The following is a 25,121-nucleotide window of genomic DNA, read 5'->3' as shown; positions in this document are numbered from 1 at the left end:
TCATCCAGCAACAAATACAGAATTGTCAGGTTGAATATCCTTTCTTCGTTTTTCTTGTGAATCATACCAAAAAGGAGCAATCATACCGTGGCGCTATGACTCGGCTCAAGTGAAAGCTTCCTCCGTGTTGGCAGGATGGTCAGTGCTGCCTTCTCCAGTAGTCCTCTGAGTCATACCAGTATACTGGACAACTTTGAGCTAATGATAATAAACTCTATGCCAAGAAAACTTCTTAAAGTAGCTTGCAGGTGGAGGCAAAGTTAAGCTCGCTCTAATACGTTTGGTTTGACCGAAAAATGAGGAGGAGGCCAGATCAGGGCCATTTAAGGCAGCACTGATTCCTCAGTCACCTCAGTGCTGCCTGAGCTTTAGAAAGGTTAATGGACTGTCTTTCTGTGTGGCTCAGGCGCTTCAACTCTGCACCGACACCGCAGAGGTTTCTGTCCTCTTTACAGCCGTCCATTATAGAAAACGATGGATTTTTAAGTAACCTTGTACATCTGCTTGGTACTGCATGTGCTGCATTACATAAGGAGCTTTAAAAGACAGTTGGCTGTAAATGTGTGGCAGCCTCCATATGATCTTCATTCATCTGCATTTGGCACTGAGCTGAGTGCCAAAGAAACATCCGCTAAAAGCAGGACCTGAATCATCGCTGTCCCACCACGCCCGGTAATAACATTTAGTGTACTTAGAAGGTCTTGACAGGGATTTAGGTTTTATATTAACCTAAAACATTAAAGGCCAAAGATTTAGTCAGTCAGTCAAATCTAATTTAGCGTTTTATTTTCTTTCATTTTCAAACCAAATGAAATGTTGCTGTGCAGATGGTCAGTGACTTATTGCTGATATGGCTCAGTGGTACCTGAAATGGTTGAAATAGCTTCTTCCTTGCATTGCACAGACTCCAGTTTTCAGAGCCCACAGCTTTCATAACACACAGGCATTTACTTCCGTGCGGTTGTTGCTAAAACTCATAAAAAGGCTTGTTTTGGCTGGAAATGTACTGTCTGTTACTTGGATGTATTCACTGATTTAACATTGTTTGAGAAGTCTTGCATGCTGATATAACTTTGAGATAGATGATGACAAATCCTTTATCCTTTGGATGTAAGAAGAGACACAAACACCTGTAGAGAATGAAAAAGACATCCAGGAAGGTAAAGGAATAGATATGTCTCCTCACTCATTATTTTCCTTCAGTGATAATCCCCGTTCCTGCTCATATCTCCTCCTCGGCTCCTCTTGAGGTGATGTTGACCGCTTAAGTAGGTCGGGTGTCTTGTGTAACCTGCAGCGTAAGGATGAATGAAAGGAAGGGAAGGACTCAAGAGAGTAGAAGAAAAACAGAGCGGTAACAGGACAGAGTGTCTCCGAGCAGAGAAGCGAGAATGAGCGAGTTGTTCCAGAAGGAGAAAGAGCACAAAACCTATCGAGGCTCAGCCAGTTGTATGTGCGCATGTCAAAGTGTGTGCATATTCATCTCCAGCTCAGTACTGCAGAATTTGTGTGGCAACGGTCTTTAAATGCATTCGCTCAGGTTTGCACAGAGCAGTGCAAAAAAGGCATTGAACATTATTGAGCACTGAGCAATGTTTTGGACAAATGAAAATGCAAATTGTAAAGTCAAGCTCCCCAAAAAACAGGCGTGATTTTCCCTCTGGTTTTCTCTCACCTTCTCCAGCTCTCATGTGTTTCACTGCCTTTCAAACGCTCTCAAAAGTAGATCTGTGTTTTTAATATTTTACCACACGGCCATATTCCCTCAAGGATGGTTTCTCTCTTCATGTGCACTTGGACACACCAATGCACGCTCACCCTTTCATCCCATCAGCTTCATCAAGCACACACATTCACAAACTGTATATAGCAACCACATGTATGCACACACCTGCACACACACTCACATACTGAAGTGGCATTAATTAACAGGTACACACCTGACACAAACAGATTTAAAGTGACAGTTTGCTCACGTTGTACTTCACATGGGCATGCACAGACATGCAGAACACACACAAAACACACACACAGCTTTCTAGCCGAACCGGTGTCAGTTTAATTATTGTGTTCGGTCCTCGGCTTCAGCAGACTGGAGGACAACCTGACGTCTCAAGCCTCGAAGTCGGAGGATGAGATCAGAGAGGAAGGAGAGGAGAGAAGAATAAAGGGGAGAGCAAAGGGAAGAAAGGAGGGAAAAGAAGGAAGGAAGAGGGGCAAGGAAGCTGGAAAGAGAGAGGAGAGGAGAAAACAAAAGGAGGAGAAATTAGTCCTTTGGACCTTCGTCTCTGGAAGTGGTTTTAGCTTTCCTAAACTTGGGGTTGGTGTGCTGTGGTCACGGTTTGACGTGCATGTTTTGCTGCTAAATCACGTCTCACCAGAGCTACATGATGTTAGAGTAAAAAGGTTGTGAATGTTTATTCTGTGGTGTATTAGCTTTATTTTCTTTGCAGTGAAATCTTTTTCCCTCATTTTGTGTCTCACTGGTCGCCCTCGTCAAGGTATTTTAGTGGATTATTTAGTGGCTAAACATCTGCTTGATTTGTTGCACTGTTATTGATTAAATGCATTGAATATGGGTTTCCTGAGTTTTGTCCTGGTGTAAACAGTCAGTAGCAGCAAAAGTGGTCATTAAGTATTCTTAATTATGTTTCTGGTATTAACTGTAATTAAGCAGTCACTGCTGTCAGTGGTGGATGATGTATTTAGATCCTTTGCGCAAGTAAAAGTACAACCGTGACTGTTTATACTGTTACATACGTTATCATTATTCTGACCATGCATTAATAAAAGGCAGGACTGTGCTGTCGTAGTTGTTTGAGGTTGAGCTCATTTTGAGCTCATTGATTTTCATTATGGATTAATCTACTGATCATTTTCTAGTGCAAAATTCAATAAAATAAAATTCAATAATTAATAGAAAAAGCGGTAAATTCTTACATCTGAGAAGCTGAAAAGATGAAATGGTTTTGCATTAAAAATTAAACCATTATCAAAATATTTACTCTTCCGTCAGTTGAGTACAAGTACAAACACTTCAAATTTGTACTGCAGTACTCGCGTAAATGTACTTACATTCCAGTACTGACAACGGTGATGTGCATGCTTCAATTCCCAGAAATCTTGACCTGTGCAGCAACATGAACCTGTTGAAAATCAAGTTTTTCATTGTTTTGTTTTTTTCACTTTCATTTCTCTTCATGTCCTGTTGATTCTGAAATAATACGAAGAATTATAAATATCTGTGTCAGAATTTGACAGAATCAGCAGAGGTGATAAAATCTATATGATAACTAGTTTTACAGGAAACGGCTGCTGCTGTTGCTGCTTCAGATGTAATACGCATCTCGTTGTGTGGTGTGATATTTCTCCGTGCAAACGCTCGACAACAGAGAAGCTTTGGATGTGGCACAGCTTGAAACACCGTCGCTTTGTATTATAATAGAAAACAGCAAATGAGATTGTTCTAAATAAATCACGGATTGTTACTTAACACACTCCATTTTTCTTCCTCCTCACCTCTGTCTCCACCCTCAACCTTTCCCTTCTGCCCTTTCCTTCTGTCATTATCTCCCTGTCTTTGTGCCTCCCTCTTGCTTCTCTCTCCTTCTCTCAGCGTAGCTAGAAGGGAATCCTGCAAGAGGGATTAGCGGTCCGTCAATGAGGAACTACCGGCTCATCTTCTGCCACAACCTGAAGCAGCCATAGATGGTTCAGTGGTTCACTGGCTAGGGGAGGAGAGGATAGGACACACTTTCACTGCTACACGGTGAGTGCACGCGCACACACACACACACAAACACACACTAGATTATGTGTTTGGAGTGGGGATCACCGCTCTGTTTGCCTTCACAGCCCACTTTGTCTTTTCATATTTCAAAGTGACGCATCCTGTTGCCTCTTTAACCAGAGTTCAGTCGCACAGACTCTGTCATACAGAGAGCACATTGATCCGAAAACAGCCAAGAGTTTCATAGTGTTCTTTGGCACAGTTCACAGAATTAATGTTAATTAGCTATGATTGATAAAATCTGTCCTCTGAACAGTTTTTACCTTTCAAAACAGACGTGGAGGCTGGAATCAACATCTGCAACTTCTCCAGCTGGACAGTTTCACCTGCTTAAAATGTGATTTTTGCGACAGAAATGCTAAATGGCTCAGCTCTGCAGCAAATACATCCAAGGCTCATCAAATAGACATGGCCACAAAATACATGCTGATTCAGCACATTGGTTCTTGTAAGTGCAAATATTAAAAGACACAAACCACATTTTATTATGCGCACTGACAGAATAAGACAGAACCTGCAGCCTTAGACGGCAGATGTGGAAACTTCCTCACTGGCTGTTTTGTCATCTCATATGACAAACTCAATATAAATGCAACAACAAACTGGTTTTAAACTGGTTATCAGCAGAGTGAGAGGAGGAACAAACAGCTGACCACTTCCAACAAGTAAAACTTTGTTCTTAGCAGAAAAATCCTGTCTGACTGCCCCATTATACTCTGTGTGTGCGTGTGTGTGCGTGCATACATGTGTGTGAGTGAGTGTGTGTGTGTCTGTTCGAGCCACACCTGCGTGTGTTCAGTGCATTCTTTATATACTTTGTCGCTGTTGTGTAATGTATGTTTCTGGGGCTGATAGGAATCTGTTATTCTGATCTACTTTCATTTTTGGAAAAACAAAACCTAAATAGACTTTGATAGTGAAAATAGAAATAGATATCACAAATATCTACAGGTCGGTTGCCATTACTCTTAAAATGTGATTAACGTAAGATTAATTTAAATGGAGCAAAACCAGATTAGATTTTTTCTGGAAAACATTTGGTGATGTTCCTCCACCCCCGATGGGTAGCATGGACACCATCTGCCACTGTTTGCATTCAGATTAATCACCAGTCGGCCATCATCAAAGTCAAACTTTGAACAGAAGTGATTGTTGCAGACGCTGGCTTGCTTTGCACTGATTTCCACTCTGCTGTCAGGGTCAGACGGCAAGAACATCCCCTTCGCATGAGAGCCAAGGAGTGACGGTGACTGAGGACATAACAAATGCTGTATGGACGGGAGTTTTAGCAATGACATTTAAATACTGATTATGTAATAGTTAAGTGTAAAAAAAAAAAAAAAAAAAAAAAAAAGAAATAGCTGACTTTCATCTGTGCTGAATCATGTTTATGTAATTCAGAACATCCCTTGTGGGAACAAATAAACCCTGATTCCAAATGTCCAAATGCAGCAGCATGTTTCAAACGAGTTGGGACAGGAACAAGGACTGGGAAAGATGTGGAATCCAGAAACACCTTCCACAGGTAAACCGGTTCATTGGTAACAGATGAGAGTATCATGGTTGGGTGTGAAAGGGACTTCATGGAAAGGCTCAGCCGTTCACAAGCGAGGATGGAGCGAGGTTCACCACTTTGTGAACACATGATTGTTTAAAGGATGTTACTACATGAGCTCAGAAACACAACAAAAATGTTGTCAATAATCAGTTTGTTTGCAAATGATTTCATCACGATACAATACTTCTTCATACAGGGGGGGAAATCTGATGTGCTTCTTCAGCCCCCCTTTCATTTAGAGGGACACCTGCTTCATGATCCCTGTCTGACTGAAACACCACCACTCTTACCCAAACCTTCAATCTGTCTCCGTCTCTTCCTGCTATGGCTCCCCACATGCTAATCACAAACATGGAACAAGGACCCACTGGTCCTTTGATTACAGACGTGTCATTAGGGCTTGTTCTAAAAAGTGATTTGATCCACTTTTGGCCTAAATTCACATTTTTCGAAACACTCAACTCTCAAAAACAAGAAAAAAAGCAATAAAACTGGGAAATGTTGCTTTAAATACGCAAAATTATCTGCCAACAGGACAGGAAATTTTCACTTATCAAAGATTTTTGAAAGAGTCTTAGAATGAGCCTTTTGCAGTGCGCTGATTGGTCATGTGTGCAGGCAGTGGTCATTGGACGGTAGACTGATTGCATTTTAGCACACTTGCTCCTCTCCTCCTCCTCCACTTGTTCCTCCTAACCCCCTTGAAGGACCAGGTGTAAATGCCTTTGCTTGCCTGTGGTTCTATCACTGCTGTGCATTCCTCCCTTTCCCCTCCCTCTCCTCCTCCTCCTCCTCCTCCTCCTCCTCCTCCTCCTCTTCTTTCTGGGTTAAAAGGCACCAGGGGAGGTTCACAAACATGCAACAATGTGTAAACCAGCCACTCCCATATGTTTGAGGGTGGTGTGCTCCTTTTGTTTGTTTGTGAGCAGCAGAGGTAGAGAGTTCGCTGATGTCCCTCAGTCACTCCTCTTGTTACCTCCTTGGATCTCTCCATCAGTCTTTGCTGATTGTGTTTTCTCCCCTTTTTAGCTTGTGAGTCTGACTGAAGATCAAAAGTGATGTTGTGTGTCGGGCTGCATCCCCCGCCAGCGCTTCTATTTTATAAATCACTCCGTCTCACTTTTTGTCTCGTCTCCCTCTTTTTGACTTTCTTTCTGAAGACGTGAGGTCTTGGCGGGGTTGTGGTGAGGAGGAGGAGAAGGCCATGAGGAAGAGCGTGTCTCCGTTGCCAGGCAATGAGGGCGGGAGCTCAGCCAACACCACGCGGGTTTTTGGCGTTCCTTTGGAGGAGGTGACACGCACACATACAATCAGTGGCCACGAGGTTCCTGCGCTGGTGAAACACATCGTCGAATACATCGAGGAGCACGGTGAGTGATGGGCACACACACACACACACACACACACACACACAGAGGCAGTGATGCTTAAATCTCAAAATAAAGGCACTTTTTTGGTATCATTTCATAAAATTTGGGTTGCAGGTCTTTGTTTCACATCATTTTATTTCTGGTATATGATTCATATGGGAATAATTACCATTAAATCAATACTCACGAGTCTAAAATATCTCTGTAGTCAGCCAATGCTGATGATGCCAATGCAACAATCTCGGTCAATTTGAATAATAATAAACCAGTAAAAGCGGCGTCTTGATGCTGTATATTCATATGACTCACACACACCCACATGTTTGTGGTGATGCATTTGTTTGCAGATAGTTGACTAAATGTGTTTGAGTCCATAAAGTGTTCTAATGTTCGTCCTCTTTGTTTCTTCTACATTCACAGAATAGTCACCAAATACTGCACGAAACACCATTTTCATTCGACTTACATTCATATTTATGCTTTGACTTGTTGTCTTTTATGAAATTGCTCCTTCCCCGTGAAAGTGATCAAAGTGGCCACGCTGAATGAAATAACGCCCACTTTTAGAGCGCGAAACAAAAGCACAATGGTTCCACAAAAATCCTCGAAGTCCAGAATCTTTTCTCTAATGCTGCTGTGAATTTTATCTGTAGCCTGAGGCAGAGAACCGTCTCTTTGGATGTGACGTAAGCAGATCTTTTACATTTTTGATTTCTTGTATCACACTCTGTTAAAATGCATCTCCTCGTCTCCTCCAGGCATTAAGAACCCACATTGTCTTGTAACTTGGAGCCCTCAGTTTTAAATATAGAATTTGTGCTCAAAATCTCTTTTTAATACCTTTATTATAGTCGTACGGGTAGTAGAGTAGCACAGGGCTTTGCAGATTGTTTTTACATTGAAATGGGAAAGCAGAAATTGATTACTAATGCCAGTTTCAGCCCTCTGTCATTGCGCCCCGGTGCATTTAAATTCCACCATTTGTGCCCCACTTATCACTTCTGAGTGCGCACTCCTGAGTGCTCAGTTACATCTGATTACCTTCTGTAATGCTCCAGTCTCCCCAGCATGCCCTGCTGCTGCTGCCTGCTCTTGCATCACGATAAAGCAAAATATGTTGGCGGTGGAGATCCGGCGTACGTGATAAGATGAACTCTGGATGCACCGGCAGACAGCTCCCCGTTCCGCTCCCTTCTTCATTACATAACAGTTGTGTCAACCGCAGCTCCACTTGTGAAAACAGAGGAGCTTAACGGTGAGGAGAGGAAACTACCAAAGTCGAATATCCCCGCTGGAACATTTTTCTTCAAGCCTCACAGAGCAGGAGCTCCAGACTTGTGTCATTATCTTTAGAGGGGCAGGTTGGCAGGTCAGACTTCTTGCTCAGAGGGATGAGAGGCATAGAGAATGGAGACTTCACTGTTTCTCCAGACAAATTTAAGCTTTTAAAGTGAGCAGCCGTAGCCAGAGTTTATTTGCATCTGGCTGCTAATTGTACTGGTTACAAAACACCATCAGTGCTAGCTGGTAGTTACATAGCCCATATAGCCCCCAGCCTGACACCTAACCAGTCTGTCCTCTTTGTGGCTGCGTTGCTGGTGTGAACGCTGGGGAAATGGATACATTCAGTCAATTAGATTGATTTGACTCGTCTCTCAAAATGTCGTTATCTCTGGTCTGCGCAGCATTACCGTCAGTCTCATTTCAGATGAAATTACAAATGCATGTAAAGATGCGTTTGTAAAATTCTACTGTCGCACAGAAGAAGCCATCAGATGACTGTAAAAAATACCAATGAAAGAAGACGAAATGCTGATAAATCATTCCATGATAGCAATGATTGATAAATGGCAGGTATCCTGAGGATCAATATGGACTTAATGTTCAGATTTAAAGATCGCAGTTCACATCAGCACGACCCTGCATATGCCGGATACATCTACGTGCTGCAGAAAGCCAAGTGTGTCAGTCTTCTGTTGTGGATTAAGCACTGTCAGTCACAACAGACAAACCTTTTCCTGTAAAACCCATCGAGTCAGTTTTTTTAACTATTAGAAGTCACCTCGAGTCCCCTCAGGTAACCACTCCGGCAGGCTGGTGGTTTGTTTGACTGGAGGGGGCCACTCGGCTACATGAGGTTATGTTATAAGTGTCTGATCCTCCAGGGCCCCTGCTGGCACTTTAATTAGAGTGGTTCGTCCAGAAGTTATTCAGCCAGTGAAAAGACCTTAGTCTCTTTTATTTAACTTGTGTGATGTCTGAGGTTTTAGAAGACGCAGGGTGTTGAAAATATGAAGTATAAAGGTGATCTGATGGAAGACAGAGATGATGAAAGTGGAAAGCGTTAAAGGTGACCAAAGCTGTGGACCGGCTGCTTCGGTAGATACCAGAGTGTTATGAAGGGCTGAGCAGTATTTAAATTGAACCATTACACAAATGTGTGAAGACGTCAGTGATGCCCATGATTGCTCCGATTGTGACTGCGGACCCTGTTGTCACTGAGTGCTGTTCTGCAGGATATTTTGTTCGGAACATCTGGACGAAACCATTGCGTTGGCTTGTTAACAGACAAGAAACCAGGGAGTGAACAGGAGTCAGGAGTTTTCATATTCTGTAAGCTACAACATAACTGCTTAAACACCTTGAAGCATTTCCTGCTGCGTTTAAACCCCCCCGGGTTCTTAAGGTGGGTCTTCTGCAGTAGTCATCATGGCAAGCAATTAGTGGGAACGCAGCAGGATTAGGGAAAAGTGCGATAATCACTCGTCAGTCACTTTAGGCCTCACTTAAGATGCGCTATGCTTCAAACAAAGTGCCTGTTGGATTGCAGAAAAGCTATTTGTCTGACAATCAGACCACCTTGGTGCAGCGATTGGCCAGGTACGCAGACAATGTGCTTCTCTCAAGCTCTCTTTTCTCTTTCTTCACACAACTGCTTCTGTTGCTTCTTGTGAACATCCGAATGCAACACCATGGTTTCCTGCGAGGACAGACTATCTGAGAGAGCGCTGTGTTATGTGCGTTTGTAGGCCAGCCGGCTGTTTGCCAGCCTTTGACTGTAGCCGTTCTGAACAGGTATAGACACTTTTGCTTTTAAACATGCTTAGGCAACCCTCCATACAAACTTGTTTGTTTGAAGCATACCGAGCCCTTTAAGCTTTATTGGGTAACTACTTTTCCTCTGGAGCCAAACAATAATATGCCCAAACAGGCCGGTCAGCATTCTCATTTGGCAGCTGTTGTTTTTACACCAAGGTAGATTTTCTCCATTGTTGCATGAAGCATGTGCATGAGCCAAGATAAGCAAAGAGTTAATGGAAAAGAGCTCACATCTAGTGGGTATCCATCTAAAAAAAGGTGGTTTTTGATTTTAGATTTAGCAATATCAGTCATAGCTGCAGAAAACACACAAAATGCATTGCGGGAGATTCGTGTGACAGCATAGTAAATAACATGATATAAGATGAACAGATAGCTTGTTATGTAATGAAAGAAAAACATGATAATATGAAAAAAAATGTTTTAAAACTGGTTCAAGCCCTTATAAGACCCACTGACATCAGTTTTTTCTCTTTATCACAAACACTGATGTTGTCGCACGCAGGAATGGTAACAGTCAGTGTGGTCATGCATGCTTTTTTTCATACTGATAAGGAAGCAGCTCACATACACACATGCATTTTCATAGATACACAGATCCTTGTGCTTCTATTCCTATGCTGTCCTTATGAAAGCTGGGCATCAAATTGAGCAGCCAGATCATGGGAAGTCCACATTTCTAGACCACATAAGTTACGTTAACTCCCATGTTTAGAAATATCACATGACAGCACCGTATTTACCATGTTACCATGTTTGCCATGTATGTAGGTATTTATTTAGAAAGGGTAATAACTTCTACAAGTTGAGTTGTCAAGACCTTCTAAATGCACTTTTAGTTTGAGACCAATCAGGTTCAGTCAGGCCATCAGGTTTTCTGGAGGAGGACACAGCTGTTGACTCCATACAGGACAACCACAGCCTGTAATTTCATAGTTTGTCAAGGCACTCAACAGATAACGAGGTCTTACACCCAATATATCAACTTCTATATACAGGTAGAAATTCTTTAAGGATACACAGTACGTCTTTAATGTAAAGTCAGTCGCCCATGTTAATAACATTGACATAATTATTTGAAGTGATCATTGCTCTGTGTCACCAGGTCATCTGGACCTTGAGGGGCTCTTCCTGGTTAACGGCAACGCAGAGCGTGTGGATTGGCTACGCCAGCGTTATGACAGTGGTGAGGAGGTGGAGCTAGAGAAGGAGGCGGACCTGGCATCAGCGGTCAGTCTGCTCCGACTCTTCCTGCAGGAGCTTCCCGAGCCTGTTATCCCGACAGCGATACAGGGACACATTCTACAGCTACACCAAGGTGTGTGACAGGGTGGCTTTTCCTCTCCCCATGCCATGCTGTCTTTCCTCTCTGCTCTCTTTCCTCCCTCGCTTTCTTTTTATCTGAAACTAACTACTGATGTTTCCTTTTTTTGCTCTTTTTTGTGTGTTAGTTGCTGTGTGTTTTGCAGAATTTGAGCTTTTTTTGTTTCACCCTTTGTACTTTTTACTCTTCCTCCTGAATCCCATTGGTGGTCTTGCAGATGTACTGCTTAGAGCCTGAGCTTACCTAATATCAAGAGAGGTGACCAGTTGATTTTGCATTAATGTGTTATGACTGTGGCCATGTGGACTTTGGTTATCTAAGCTGTGAACACACAGTGTGATGGTAGGATCACTAAATGAAGCAGAAACCGGCTTTCATAACACCAGGCCGTATGCCCTGTCGTGATATTCAGTCATTGTGCTCCCTTTTCTTCATGCTGTTCTCTTCATGTTTTTCTAACTACTTAAAGAATAATAGTCCAGTATGAACAGGAGAAATGATTAGAGCAACCAGTGATGCGCTCAGTGTACGGGAATGTGAGTACTGTGTAAAGATAGATTTCAAAAAACTTGATGTGATGCAGTGTGTTAAAAATTTCTAGCCGGTCGCTGTCAACCTGATAGCTGGAGATTGCCAATATTTTTGCACAGGTGCGTGTGTGTGTGTAGTTAAGGTTGAGAGATGTATTCTCAGATGTATTGTAAGATGTTTTATTGAGTTGCATGTTGGTGAAATGTTCAGTGTGAGTTTATCCTCTCACTGGTTAGCAGTATAGAGATATTTAGGGCTTTTATTGTGAAAGGTAGAAAAATGGAAAAAGTAAATCTGCTTTTGGTAATGTTGGAAACAGTAAAGAGTTATGCCGTCGTGGTTGAAACTACAGAAAAATATAACTGTACATCTTCTAAATTCAAGTTTCTCCCTTTTACTGAACTGAGACCTCCTTAATTGCCCTGTTGACTCATCATAAACACGCTTCATTCAAACTCCCCAAAATAAAGACAAAACTTCAAGAAACAGCGCTGGACTCAGTCACTGATAGCTGATATATTTGTCCAGTTGTCCAACCCTGCCCTCTTATGGCAAAGGTTATGTTCATGTTGCCCCCCCATCCAGAACTCTTGTTTTATTCTTTCCATCTGGATGTTTTTGCAAAATTTGGAAAAATAAGGAAAAAGCAACAGCAATTCAAATTTGATGCAGATGCGTGCACACGTTTTATGAGCGGACCGATCCAGGCTCTGACTTAAAGGTGGAGTACTACATGTTTAATGGACGGAGTATAATCACTTCCACAAATCTCCCACTTCCACATTTGCTCTGTTTCTGTTTCTCCTCTTTGCTCTGTCCTCTTTTGCCTCACAGATAATCTATTCTAATCTCCTTCTCACGACGAGGGTTGTCTGCCATGCAGATTACAGCAGTGGAGGAGTTTGGATGGACTCTCCATGTCATGTTTTTCATTTCTCTTTCTATTATACTCTATAATGTCACGACTATACCACAGTTTTTCCTCCTAATGCCATCTCCTGTTTCACCTCATTTCACCTCTCCCGGAGGATTGTACATTAATCTTATCTTTGTCTGCATATTTTCCCGAGATAAGAACTTTTAAGGTCAACTGTGAAGGAACACAAAGGACTTGATAACCCACTATTCACTGCACAGTATGTCCAAATACAGTAATGAAAAGGGGTTTTGTACCAACATTGACTGCAGCATTTGTCAAGTGTACAAGTTCTCATGGTGATGATAATAAACCAGCACCCTTTCCAATAAAATCTTTGTTCTACCCAGATTACAGCAATGAAGAGGAGCTGTGTAGAAACCTGAAGTACCTCCTGCAGCAGCTTCCCCAGCTGAACTACGGCCTGCTGCGTTTCCTGTGCCGCTTCCTGGCCAGCGTGGCATCGCTTCAGCAGGAGAGCTGGAACATCGGGACGCTGGCTGCTGTCTTTGGGCCAGACATCTTCCAGTAAGATCCCCATATATAATTATTGTGATTCATAATCACAGCCGTTGTGCCTTTGCAAACTAATCTGAGCTGTCAGATACTCTGTGTGAAGGGCAACAAAGTGCACATTTTTTCTACCTGACGAGTTCCTTATTTATCCTGCATTCTGTCCTTGTTTGCATCTGCATTGTTTGCTTGCTTCTCTCTGCTAAGGCATTCAGGATTACTGCATTTTAGCAGTCATCAACTACCCAACAACAACGATCAATTCTCACCAATGAGGTCTCAGATGCAGCCAGTAAAAGGTTAACTAATTTTAGGCAACCTGGGCACAGGTGAAAGAGCAGTCCTCAATTGGCTCTGAGAGGTTGTGTACGTATGAGCCATAGCAGGCTTGTGTGAGCTGGAGATAATGTTTGACTGCAATAACAACGCAACCGCTTTCTTACAAGGACAGCGGAGTCTTCTCTTCTCTTAATACCTTAAATTTATGCAACATGGCATAACGTAGAAAGTTTTGTCAACCTTCAGTCGTTCAGAAGGCGTGCTTTCTTTCTACCTCTTGCTCTTGCTGCATGTCTGCAGCATTAGGGCCCACAGTGCAGATTAAGTCAGGCATGACTTTACTTTTGACTTCTTTACTGCGATTGCTTGTCAACAACAACAAGATCCAGCCATTGCGCCCCTTGCTGCCCAGAGGGCTTTCATAGTCTTTATAGTGGCTCAAAGTACAGAATAGTCGACAACCAATACCACTTTCAAATCTTTCCTGGGTGTAAAAACCATCTACATGTCATCAAATCGTGGGAAAGTGGGAACATGAGAACAGGAATGATGTATGTGGCATACACATAAACTGACACGCACACATTTATTCAGCTATTGTTGTTATTTAAAGGATCAGTGTGTAAGATTTGAGGGGATCTATTAACAATGTGTCAGAAACTGAATATGATATTTATATATATGTTTTCATTAGTATCTAATCACCTGAAAATAAGAATCGTTGTGTTTTCGTTACCTTTGAATGAGCACTTTATATCCTCTTTGCCACGTTGCACCACCGTTTTCACCAGTTTCACAGCCACCGTGGATTCCTCTACATGGTTGAAAAGGGAGTCTTAAGCAAAGAGTATTGAGCTGGTTGCAATCTGTAACTGTTCCCAGCCAACACAACACACTCTTCTCTTGTCTTCTGTTCAAAGTCTGTCAACAGAAGGAGAAGACCTTCGAGACCAGGAGTCTGTGAGCAGAGTCTTGGCAGAGCTGCTGGACAACCAGGAGGGCCTGTTTGACTCGGAGGACGATGACGTCTCCACCACCAACGACTACAGCTCCATCAATGAACAGGTACTGTCCGTACAGGTACAGGTACTGACATCCTCAGATGTGGCAGTCACAAAGAAAAAGTTAGTCAGATTATGCCTCATTTTAGTCCTAAACCTACAAATCTTGCCCCCTGTGCTCTATTGTTTTTGCCTCTGGCATAAATTAAGTATGTTTTATCTATTTTTGCTCACCCCCCCCCATCCACCCAAAGGAGTCTTGTAGCTGTTCTCTCCCCCCTATATAATCAGTGTATGAATCCACTGTTTGTACGCACATTGTTGTAAGGCTCTTTGTGTAAAGGATAGTTATGAATACATGAATTCACTGTCAACATTCCTGACATAATGACAAAGAAGTCCAATTACAAAATCTTATCAGAATCCTCTTTGTCTTCCCCTCTTGGTCTTCTCTCCTCCTCTTTAATGGCTCTGAGGCAGTCGAATGTGGCATTTCACTGTGCCGGGATCAGGGGTGAAATTCTTTCTGGGTTGACGCACAGAGAAAACAGACAAATCCTTCTGTGAAAAAGTGAAGATTAAACTCTCAGCATGCCATCGAGCTTTTAGCAGGATACGGTAAACTCACAGCTACTTTGATGAAGAGGACAAGGCCTTACCTCTGAAAAGCGTCCAGTCCTTCACCCTGTGTTGAAGTGTCGTGCCATCACTAAATGCTTTTGTCCATTTCCTTAATAGAACTGACATTTCTATCATATTAAGAGGATAACTCATGATAATGTTTGATCCTCATGCTTTTTTGAGTATTGTAAAACATTGATTCAAGTAAGTTCAGTTTGTTTTACATAATTTTTAGATAAATAGGAAATTCTGGATATGTCAACACTGATTCATATGATTCACCTGTGAGTTTTCACTGGTGATGTAGCTTCAGTATTCATGATATTATATATATTCACCTTTCAGTGGAATCATATTACGATGATAAGATCATATCGTTAATTTGAATGATTCCAGTTGTGATTGCAGATGATCAAATTAAGTCGGCTGCATGTTCTCATTCTTGGATCGTGGTTTTAAGTTTGTGGCTCAAGTGGCTTTTTGGACTCCAGTGATACGTTTAAATCTTACCAGGCTACATTAGGATGCACATGGACGGGGATTAAATGAGTACAATCCCTATTAAGGAATGAAAATGTCATCCAGTGAAACAAGCCGCAGTGAGTCCATCCAGGCTGAGCGTGATTCATTAGCTGCAGTAGGACACGCAGAACCAGTTTTTAAGTAACCTTGATGTTATCTAGAAAGTGTGTCCATCATCAGAAGAAGGAAAAACCCCACCCAAATGCACCCAGCCTTTCGCACAGGGCACGCAGAGCTTTGAATACTCTGAGCTGTTTTCAGCGTCGACATCAAAATCTGACTCTAACTCTAAGCATGTATGTAGTGTAATGAGCATCTGCAAAACATTTGTTTCTCAGCTGTTTGACTGCGTTAAACTCGACATTCCTTTACTTGTCTTACGTCGAACACACAGAACGTGACTGGCAGACTAAACAAACTCAAAGGCATTTCCCCAGTTGCCGAGCAACACAACCCCATGACTGGGCCAACAGTGCAAAGAATGGCATAGTTCACATTTAATTCTACAGTGGCCTGATTACATTGTATTATTATACGATAACGCGCACACGAACACAGTAATTATGAGACAAGCCTTGATCGGTATCTCACGTTGCTGCATTTAAGAATACGTGCTCCAACAGAGCAGGGACACGGTAAAGATTGTGTTTAAATGTTGAGGTTAAAGCTACAGATGGTCATTGTGAAAGTCCAGCCAGGAGAGAAAGAGCAACTGCATTCAGTCACTCATTCAGTTACTTTCAGCTGCCCGCTGTAGTCCTGTTTTCATGTCTTCTTTGTTGCAGTTTCTGTCTCTGTTTTGATGTATTCTTAACCGACGTCTCTGCACTGCTGCAGACAACTTTTTAGCTTGCCTTGAAATCTGGAGTCACTAGCTGTCGTGTCCTTCCTTCATTCAAGAGAAAAATCCAAGATATGTAAAAATTCTAAAGCAACACTTTTGTTTTTGCTCCCATTTTTCATGATTTCAGGTTAAAGATCTAAGACTTTTTCTGTGTACTGTCTCGAATTTTGATCCAGGGGTTGGTTCAGATCTGACCACCATTTGCCTCATGCGGTGAGACACATCTCCTTCACATAGAGTTGATCAGGTTATTGATTGTGGCCTGTAGGAGGCTGATGTATTGGCAGGAATTCGAATGCGCTATAGTACAAGCCAACCCAGAGCAACTCAAATATAATAGCTGGTGACATCTGATGAGGATTCAGGCTGTGCAGGAGCTGGGATGAGTTCAGTACAGATCTTTGTAACATGTGCCTGTGCATTATCACGCTGTTACATCTTCAACTTGATATGTGACACCTGTCAGGTGGATGGATTATCGTGCCAAGGGAGAAGGGTTCAAGAGCATGGATTTAAAACCATTGTGGGCAAAATTTGACTTTGTGTGCTTATAAAAAGTCTTAGATCTTTTATTTCAATGCATGAGAAATGGGAGCAAAAAAAAGTGTTACATTGATATTTTTGTTCAGTGTAATAAGATTGAGAGCTCAAGTAGAAGCTTCCTTTGTGCAACTTTTTGAATTTAATTTTTATTCTCCAAATTCACTTTCTTTAACTTTCCTGGTTTTTCCCTCGTCTCCCATTGTCCCCAGTTTTAGTGGCTGGCATGTCAAACGAATGAGAATGTAACATTAGCTGGAGACAGAATGAGAAAAGGAGCAGCAGAAGAAGGAGCGGAGAGGGATGGCGAGAAAAATCTGTAAAGACAAATCATCTGTGCACTGATCCATGTGTCTTACGTAAGAGACAGGGCAAAAAAGTGGGTGGTTTAGAGAAGTCGAGGGAGAAAAAAGAAGCCAGGAAGATGAGGGAGAAACGGTGAGAGTGCAGAGAGAGAAGAGGAAGAGAAAAACAGAGTGAGGGAGAGAGATGGCAAGGGAGGGGAAGGATAAGAAAAGACGCTGGCGATGATGTAACCGTGCAGCTCACACCTCCAGCCCCTGCACTACACTGGGGAAGGCTGTCTGCGCGAAGCAACCCTCATGAAGGGGATTAGCTCCCACACACACACGCACACACACACCTGCTGTCATACAGGAAACACATGCTTGATGCTTTGAGTTAAGACGGTTAGTTAGAACAATTCGTATAAACTACAGAAATAATAATCAATGCAGGTTTAAAGATGGAAGGACAGTTTAAAAGAGAAAAAACATGGAGGATGGAGAGAGTGAGAGAGAAGAGTACAGGTGTTGTGTCATGGCATGTTTGGGATTAACGTAATGAAGCCGGTGTGGATCCAACATTGAGACGTGTTAAGATGGATTTTGGCTTGTTTGTTGGCAAAATGGGAATCAGCTGAATTGTTGTTTAGGTGAGAGCGAGGCTGTGTCCAGGCTTGTTGTTGCTACGAGGAAACCAGTTGCTGTGCTGAAGAAGCGTTGTAGTGCCAGCATATCTGGACTCAGTGTGGAAAATGATTAAAATCATTTCTCCTATTTGTTTTCAGTAAGAATATAAAGTGCCATCATCTTGGTCAGTGCTGAGGTAGTCCATGTCTTTTACTGTTGAGTCAGCATGTGGTTTCTCAGCATGCACACCAGGCATAAAACATAGTAGTTGTACTCAGCCGCATTGCGTCCTGTGGCATTAGAAAGCAGCGTCTTTTGTTTTGAATCATGTCCCTTAGAAATGGACCGACTGGGCAGCATGAAAGTTAGCAGTCCCATCTTAATAAGCTTGTATCTCTGTGTTTTCAGGGCCACTGTTTGCTTTACTGTAGAGAAAATGTGACTTGTTGACTTTAATTTTACCGCTGAATCACAGGCCCATCTACGCTGTGTGTTTTTTCCCCTTGAGTTACAGGACAAAATCATAATCACAGCCGGACACTATATTTTGGATTCTCATTCATACCAACTGCATTGACGGTACGATGAACAGCCAGCAAAAAGCTTTACATACAGCATGTGAGCAAAACACATTTCAAAATGTATGATGCAGCTGAGAACTCTCTTCTCCATCCACTGCAATAATAATAATAACTTTATTTATTTAGCAAAAAAAAATACTGTTAAAAGTGCTTTATAAAGAAGGCACAACAGTCAAATACATGATCAAGTCTGAATAAAGCCACAAGGAACATTAACTTAACGTCACTTTTACAGATAATTGAAGCCAGCAGTGTTGTATATCCCATGTTTTAAAGGGCTTTAGTGGCGACTTGTCTGGCCTGCTGACACAGTTTTGGTCAGACTGTCTGTTGTCTGTCTACTTAACTAATTAGTCTCTTAACTACTGCCTTATTTTTCCAGCTCCGTTAGTTTAACTATAGGAGATAAATGAATCAGGATGTGTCCTGTTACTTCATCTCTGCCAACTTAGTCAAGTGCCTCTGGAGTGAAGCCATGTGTCAGGTGCCGCAGCGAATGTATAGCCGTGTCCTGTGCTGTAGACCAGGGTGAATGGATTAATGTTAGAAATACCAGAGGCTGTCACAAAGGGTGACCCATATAGGTTGGGTCATATACATTTATATGATCCTGAGACACAGTGATAAGCTGTGGAGCAATAACCTATTTAAGTTGGAATATGGAGTTATTTAAAGCGGAGGTGATGGCCTACATGGACAGTCAGGGGGATGTGAAATGTAGCATGAACACACACCTGCACACATGTTTACAGTTTTTTATTCACCCAATGTTTAGAAATACACAGCCCGCATTGTTGATTTATTTACTTTGACAGCATCTTATGAGCAGTCGGAGAGAATATGAGTGTCTGTAAATCAGCCTCTAACACATTTGAAGGTAAGGATGAGAGACGGATCACACGGCCCACTCACTGCAGGAACGTTAGGCCAGAGGGCTCATCTCCAGCGGTACTGCTGGAAGTGAACAGTACGGGAACACACCGAGAGAAGAAACCCAGCAGTTTAGAGCTCGACACAAAGAGCCTTTTCCAGTGCTCAAATTCTGACACTTGAATGCTAAAATGTTCATTTAGAAAATCTGTTTTTTTTCCTCATTTGGAGGCCTTGCTGTGTCCCGAGTACCCTCTGGTTTCAAGTGTGATCTCCCCTCAGGAGGCTGAGATGTGTGACAGGTGAACAGGAGAGCAGATTATTCTCTCATCGACGAGCATCTCAGTGTTTTTATCCTCTGAACATATGAAAACGCAGAAACACAATGGAAGCGCTGTCGAAAGCATTCCAGACAAGGGGCGGCGACATAACCCCAAACTCAAAGCCGTGCTGGCCAATCAGAAGCCTGAATAAAGCTATTACCTTCAGGCTACCTGCAACTCCAGGTAAATTAAGAATGCCACTATGGCAAAGGCATAGCCTGCATTGCACTGCCTCCATGTTAGCACTGTTTTGGCCATTTCTGCCATAACACATCACCTGCTGTGAACACAGGAGATAACGACTCGCATTCTGTCGCCACAAGCCGAAAACTTTTTTTTTCCTCTCTCTGCATGTCAACACTGCAAACAGAGTTTCTGAATATCTTCACCCTGGAAACTCCAAAAGCTTCATTAGCAGTGACCTATGACCTCTGACCTTTGGGGGAAAGGCCAAAGCGAATAGAAGAAGCTGTTTTGAAAAATACCTGTGTACTCGTGGACTGCTCAGCATGTTTATTGGTGCAGCAGGTGATTAGATTATGACAGACTGGGTGTTGACTGAATGGCTGCAACCAAACCTACAGTAGGTCAGCTTTCCTGCATTGGACAGGACCCGTCAGTCCGTGTCGTTTGGTGTTTTCCCCTCGTGCACAGAACTGCAGAACTGGGCCATATGACCAACACCAAGGCTGAGAACAAAGGAAATAAAAAATTAAACCCTGTGCTCAGATCCCTCCCATGCAAAGTTTTCTTCGAGCAGCAAGTAGCATAAAAAATGAAGGGGAAAATCCATAAATATTAGATTGTCACATCAAAGGTTGAAATCATGAAAAGAAAAACCGTAAGCCAGCTCACACACCCTCGAACAAAATCTGCCTGACGATTCAGCATCTTCTCCACAGCTGGATGAATCTCAAACACCTCAAAGTTTTCCAAACGAGAAAAAAGCTGTTCATCTTCTTGATGTTTTTCTCAGTGTCAAATGTGGTGAAACCAGTAAAAAAAAACCTGCACATATTGCACAAAGTGACAGTGTACCCACCGTATTGGTGCTTATCGAACATCAGGATGAAAGAAGGATACAGAAGAAACCTTGGAAACCTCAGATGTATCGTGATGTCAGTCGCAGTCAGTGTCATTGTTCTGTGTTCTTGGCCCACTAACAGTTCAACCAGTGATGTCAGTCAGACTTGTTGTTTTCCACCCAGAAAACCTGGACCGGACCACTAAACCAGGGCCAAGTTCAAGACCTTTTGTTCCAGGGCGCTCTCGTTCTTGTCGTTTCACCCACTCGCACCACACAGAGACGCACTTGTGTATCAAAAGCCTACATAACACACAGAAATGCACGCGGCGACTCCTTTTTTCAAACTCTGATTTGTGAGTTAACATGATTAAAATTTTCCACAGACTTACATCAGGGGATAATATTTTCAGCTCTGTGAATGACCATTCCAGGTCATCCTGACAGAGGATTTAACAACTCTTATCCTCTAATATTGTTACATCACCTCAGAGGCTTTCTGATAACTTGCTCAGCAGATCCTTGATAACATTCACAGCACTGTTCACATGAATGAAGGCCCGTTGCCCAGAGGACAGTTGGACAGTACATTCGAGCTTCATTATGTCAACTCCTACATTTTAACCGGTATACACGTATTTATTTTAACAGCCAGGAATTTTTCCACATCACTGACCAGCGACCTTGTTAGAGAGTACGCTTTCAGCAGCTGATGTGTTTAATCCAAGGTCATGGTGGCGTTCGTTAATGTTAGCAGTGAATAGCTTTGAATGAATTTTACATGATAATAATGTAGACTGGACCTTGAATCAAGGTCGCTTAGGTCCTGCTGAAAAGTTTTATTCTGCCTGTGAAGCTGTTTGTTTAATGTCTCTAGATTATTTTCCTCTGCTCTGTTTGATTTGATGTGGCAGTCGTATCCTCAACTGTGTGTGTCCTGTATTTTCTTCTACATAATTCCCTGTTGATCAGCTTCAATTGAGAAATTGAACCAGGGATGTTATGATGAGTGATTTACGCTCAAGATATCCGTGATGCATTCATGGCCAGTCAAAAGATCAATGAATGTCATAATTTCATTTATTTTTAATTCAGCACATTTAAGGTATTGTCATTATGTTTTTGGATATATCAAAGTAAGACTTCAATAGTCAACAATTAATTGAATATAAATGAAACTTATAGTCAAATCTGAAGTGGTGCATTTGAGTTATTGCTCCGAGTTTACCTCTGACGGTCAGTGGCTGACTCAGACGGCCAACAGATGGATCCCAGGGAGAGTTTTAAGATAAATGGAGCTGTTTTGCCATTTGCTCAAGTACAATGAGGCAGCGTCAGTGTTTTGTTGTTTCTTTGTTCATATGTACACGGCGCTCTGGAGTGAGAGGGCGTGGTGAGAAACCGTTGTTTCTCAGCTTTTCACACCATTTAGACATTCAGTTAACATTTTACAGACACCTACACACGAAGATGATGCACGTCACGGTGCGTCTCTGCTTAGCTGCACACCAACACAGAGAGCACGTCGCTGTTAAGTTGAATTTGAAAAGCTTCTTGAATTTTCTGGTCAAAAGGAAAAGATGTAAAAATGAGGCTGAAGCTGCTTGAAAGTAGGATCTCTTTACCTTATACCACCACACACACACAGAGGAGTGTCGTGAGTCATCCTCCCCGATCTGCACATGTGACGATGCAAGAATTCCCCGACAGCCAATCAGGGCTCTTGGAACAGAGGTGTTGCCATAGCAACGACGCAGTGACAGCAGCAGATGGGGTTGCTGTTGAGAAGAGCGAAGGAGGCAAGAGAAAAGAAAGGAGGACAAACGGCAAAAGGAAGTCTCAGGGGGACAAATCTGGTTCATGACCTTTTCACCCTTGTTCCTTTCAGACTTTTTCCCACTTATATTACTTCTATTTCCCACTCACTACATATTTACTACCCTCCCTTTCTCTCCCCAGCATCTACCTCCCTTCCCTTTTTCTCCATCCTGTCTTCCGTCTCTTGTTTACGGTCAGATTCATTACACTCTGCCCTCCATCACTCCCTCCTTCTCTTCCCTCCCTCTGCCATCCTCCTGTCCTCCTCACTCCCTCTACTTGACCTCTACATTTAAACTAGCGCGGAACTTGAAACAAAGGACGTTGTGATGTTCGTTTCTCATTTACATAATAGGCATAACTTCATGTGATATATGGAGGTTTTAACTCATGCAAGTATAGCAGTTTTTCCACCAACAGTTCTTACTGTAGATGCAGAAAACACAAATATGGTGTCTCCTCCTCCTCCTCCTCCTGAGTGTGATTATAATGTGAGTGATGATGATTGTAACAACGTGTATTTAAATTGGGCTAATATTGTTTGTTGCCAAGTTTTGGTTTTATGTTGAGCAGTAAAATAGGTTTGTTAGCACGTCTTGGAGCCCTCTGCAGTGTGACGGATTCATCACTCCGTCAGCATGTAAATGATATACCACTTAACCCTACTTAAAGCCCTCACCCCCTTCTCCCGTTATTTCTTCTTTCTCTTTATATCTCCCTGCTTACTGCGGTATCTGTGGTGTCGATGTGTCGCTCATTAGCTCCATCTATACTTAGACCTCTTACATAACAAAGCGTAATGTGCACGCACTGCACATTCATGCTCCCAGAAGGTCATAATGAATTGCCAGCATCATTTTTTTTTATGATTCAAAGATGTTGATGATCTTCGAAATCTGCAGGATAACTCAACTTAGTTACCAAATTAGTGAAACAAATCTTTTCTGTGACCTTTTGTCAATGTGATTTGTCCATCTTATTCTTGGTAATTCAAGGGACGAAAGACCAGGAACAGGAACTGTTATCCTCTGCACTGACCTCTCCTGAGGCCGGTAAATGCCAGCGTCATTAGCTGCTTCTGCTCTTTTTACTTCGACTATTGAAGATATTTGTTTTTTTAAAATGGCATTAGTGTTTTTAGTACTTTTGGCAAAAGAATACATACGGAGAATACAGGATTTGTATTTTTATTTATCCAATTTTTAATTAATTGAAGTCATTATTGTTCCAGATTATTTCTTAAAATTGTAATTTGAGTGTATTAACCATGAATCACATTATCCTATAGTAATAAATCACAAAAACGCCTAATTTCAGATTAGATTTGAAAGGGAAATACCTCTTTTCTGTATCTTCAGTCCTACAATTAACAGTGTCTTGAGGTGCTTTTTCGTCTCTATAGAAGGATCATTTTCAGACGCTAACCTTTTGTGTCCTTCCCTGTCTGTCGTCAGATCACAGAGCTGTTGGATGATGAGAGGTGTGAGGCAGAATGTGAAGAGCTGCCTCAGGACGGGGACGAGGGTCCTGCCTCCTCTGACTCACCACAACACACACGCACTGATGACGGCCCCGCCGCCAGGTGAGACACAACGACTGCAAATCCTCGTATTATATGAGACAGATTTTTCTGAGAGGAGGAACGACATGTGACAAAAGTCCAGACTGGACTGCATTTATTAACCAGGACGTGGTTCCATGTTATCCACTAATAGTCCATCAGGCCAGTTTGCGATGTGGTCGCTCTATCAGCTGCTTGTCTCGCTCAGCTTTTCTTTGTTGTATCATGGACTTACTGTACATTATGATAAGATCCCAGCAGTGAACCTGTGACACCTGTGAACTTTTCCCACACTCACTTTCTTAATGATGAGTTTTGGTCGTTTGTTTTTTCTGTAGTTTTAGCTAAAACTACCATAAAGTCGAAGCAAAACAACTAAGTGATTAAAAGATAATTGGTTATTTTCAGACATTCATTACTGGCTAATGGTTAGGCAAATGAGACTGATTTAGAATAGGTGTGTCTTGGCACAGGAGAGGTCAGGGTCGTGGGTAGAGTTACAGTGCTTTCTCAGTACTGCTTGTGTCATTACAAGTGTTTATTAGGCAGACTATAAATCTGTGCGGTTCTGATTATGTTTGTCAACCAGCATCATCTCACCTGATGAAATATTAAGCTTCTTTTTATTAGCATTCAAGTTTAAATACAGTAATCAGTGTCAGCAGCGCTCAGCAGTCTGACAGCATGTTAGTTAGCAGTTTCCACTTGGTCCCAACAAACGACGCAGAGCTCATGTTCCGACCTGTTGATGTTCTGTAGCTGCGAACCGACCAGAAGTCGAAGGTCTGATGCACACATGCAGGAGCTCACGTACGCAAGACAATGAGTCTCCCTCCAGACTGAAGGACCAGAGTTCAATCCCCCTGAAGGAACATGCAGATCTCCTCAGGTTCTTCTGATCTGCTGATCTCTTTTAAGTTGATTACCGAGCACAACACCCAGAGATCTAAAGCGAACAGAGAGGCTGCGTGTAGTGAACGAAAGGGTTAGGAATATGTGAAGTTTCGCTCACATTTTCTGCGTAATGAGTAGACGTTGGGAACAAACCAACTCAAAAATACATCTACAGGAACAGGAAGCACAGCTTTCGTCATCCTGCAAATGTTTTTTTTACAGTTAGTCCTG

At 42.3% G+C, this 25,121-nt stretch overlaps 1 protein-coding gene across 5 annotated transcripts in view; it reads left to right on the top strand.

Moving 5' to 3' along the window:
- fam13b (family with sequence similarity 13 member B) overlaps positions 1-25,121 on the top strand; it is a 70,438-nt gene that overhangs the window by 14,338 nt on the left and 30,979 nt on the right. For 3 of the 5 annotated variants that reach the window (XM_070963316.1, XM_070963317.1, XM_070963314.1), the window contains exons 1-6: positions 3,630-3,769; positions 6,509-6,718; positions 10,923-11,135; positions 12,939-13,116; positions 14,301-14,445; positions 23,890-24,017. In XM_070963316.1, the coding sequence (XP_070819417.1) occupies positions 6,553-6,718; positions 10,923-11,135; positions 12,939-13,116; positions 14,301-14,445; positions 23,890-24,017 (830 nt within the window). In that variant the 5' untranslated portion in view covers positions 3,630-3,769; positions 6,509-6,552. Of the gene's footprint in view, positions 1-3,616; positions 3,770-6,508; positions 6,719-10,922; positions 11,136-12,938; positions 13,117-14,300; positions 14,446-23,889; positions 24,018-25,121 lie in introns of those variants that run through there. The other 2 variants (XM_070963319.1, XM_070963318.1) reach the window with 2 other exon arrangements.

The sequence above is a fragment of the Chaetodon trifascialis genome, chromosome 5 (assembly GCF_039877785.1).
Source record: "Chaetodon trifascialis isolate fChaTrf1 chromosome 5, fChaTrf1.hap1, whole genome shotgun sequence".
In the NCBI taxonomy this organism is placed as follows: Eukaryota; Metazoa; Chordata; class Actinopteri; order Chaetodontiformes; family Chaetodontidae; genus Chaetodon; species Chaetodon trifascialis.
This window is presented reverse-complemented; position numbering and strand designations above follow the sequence as displayed.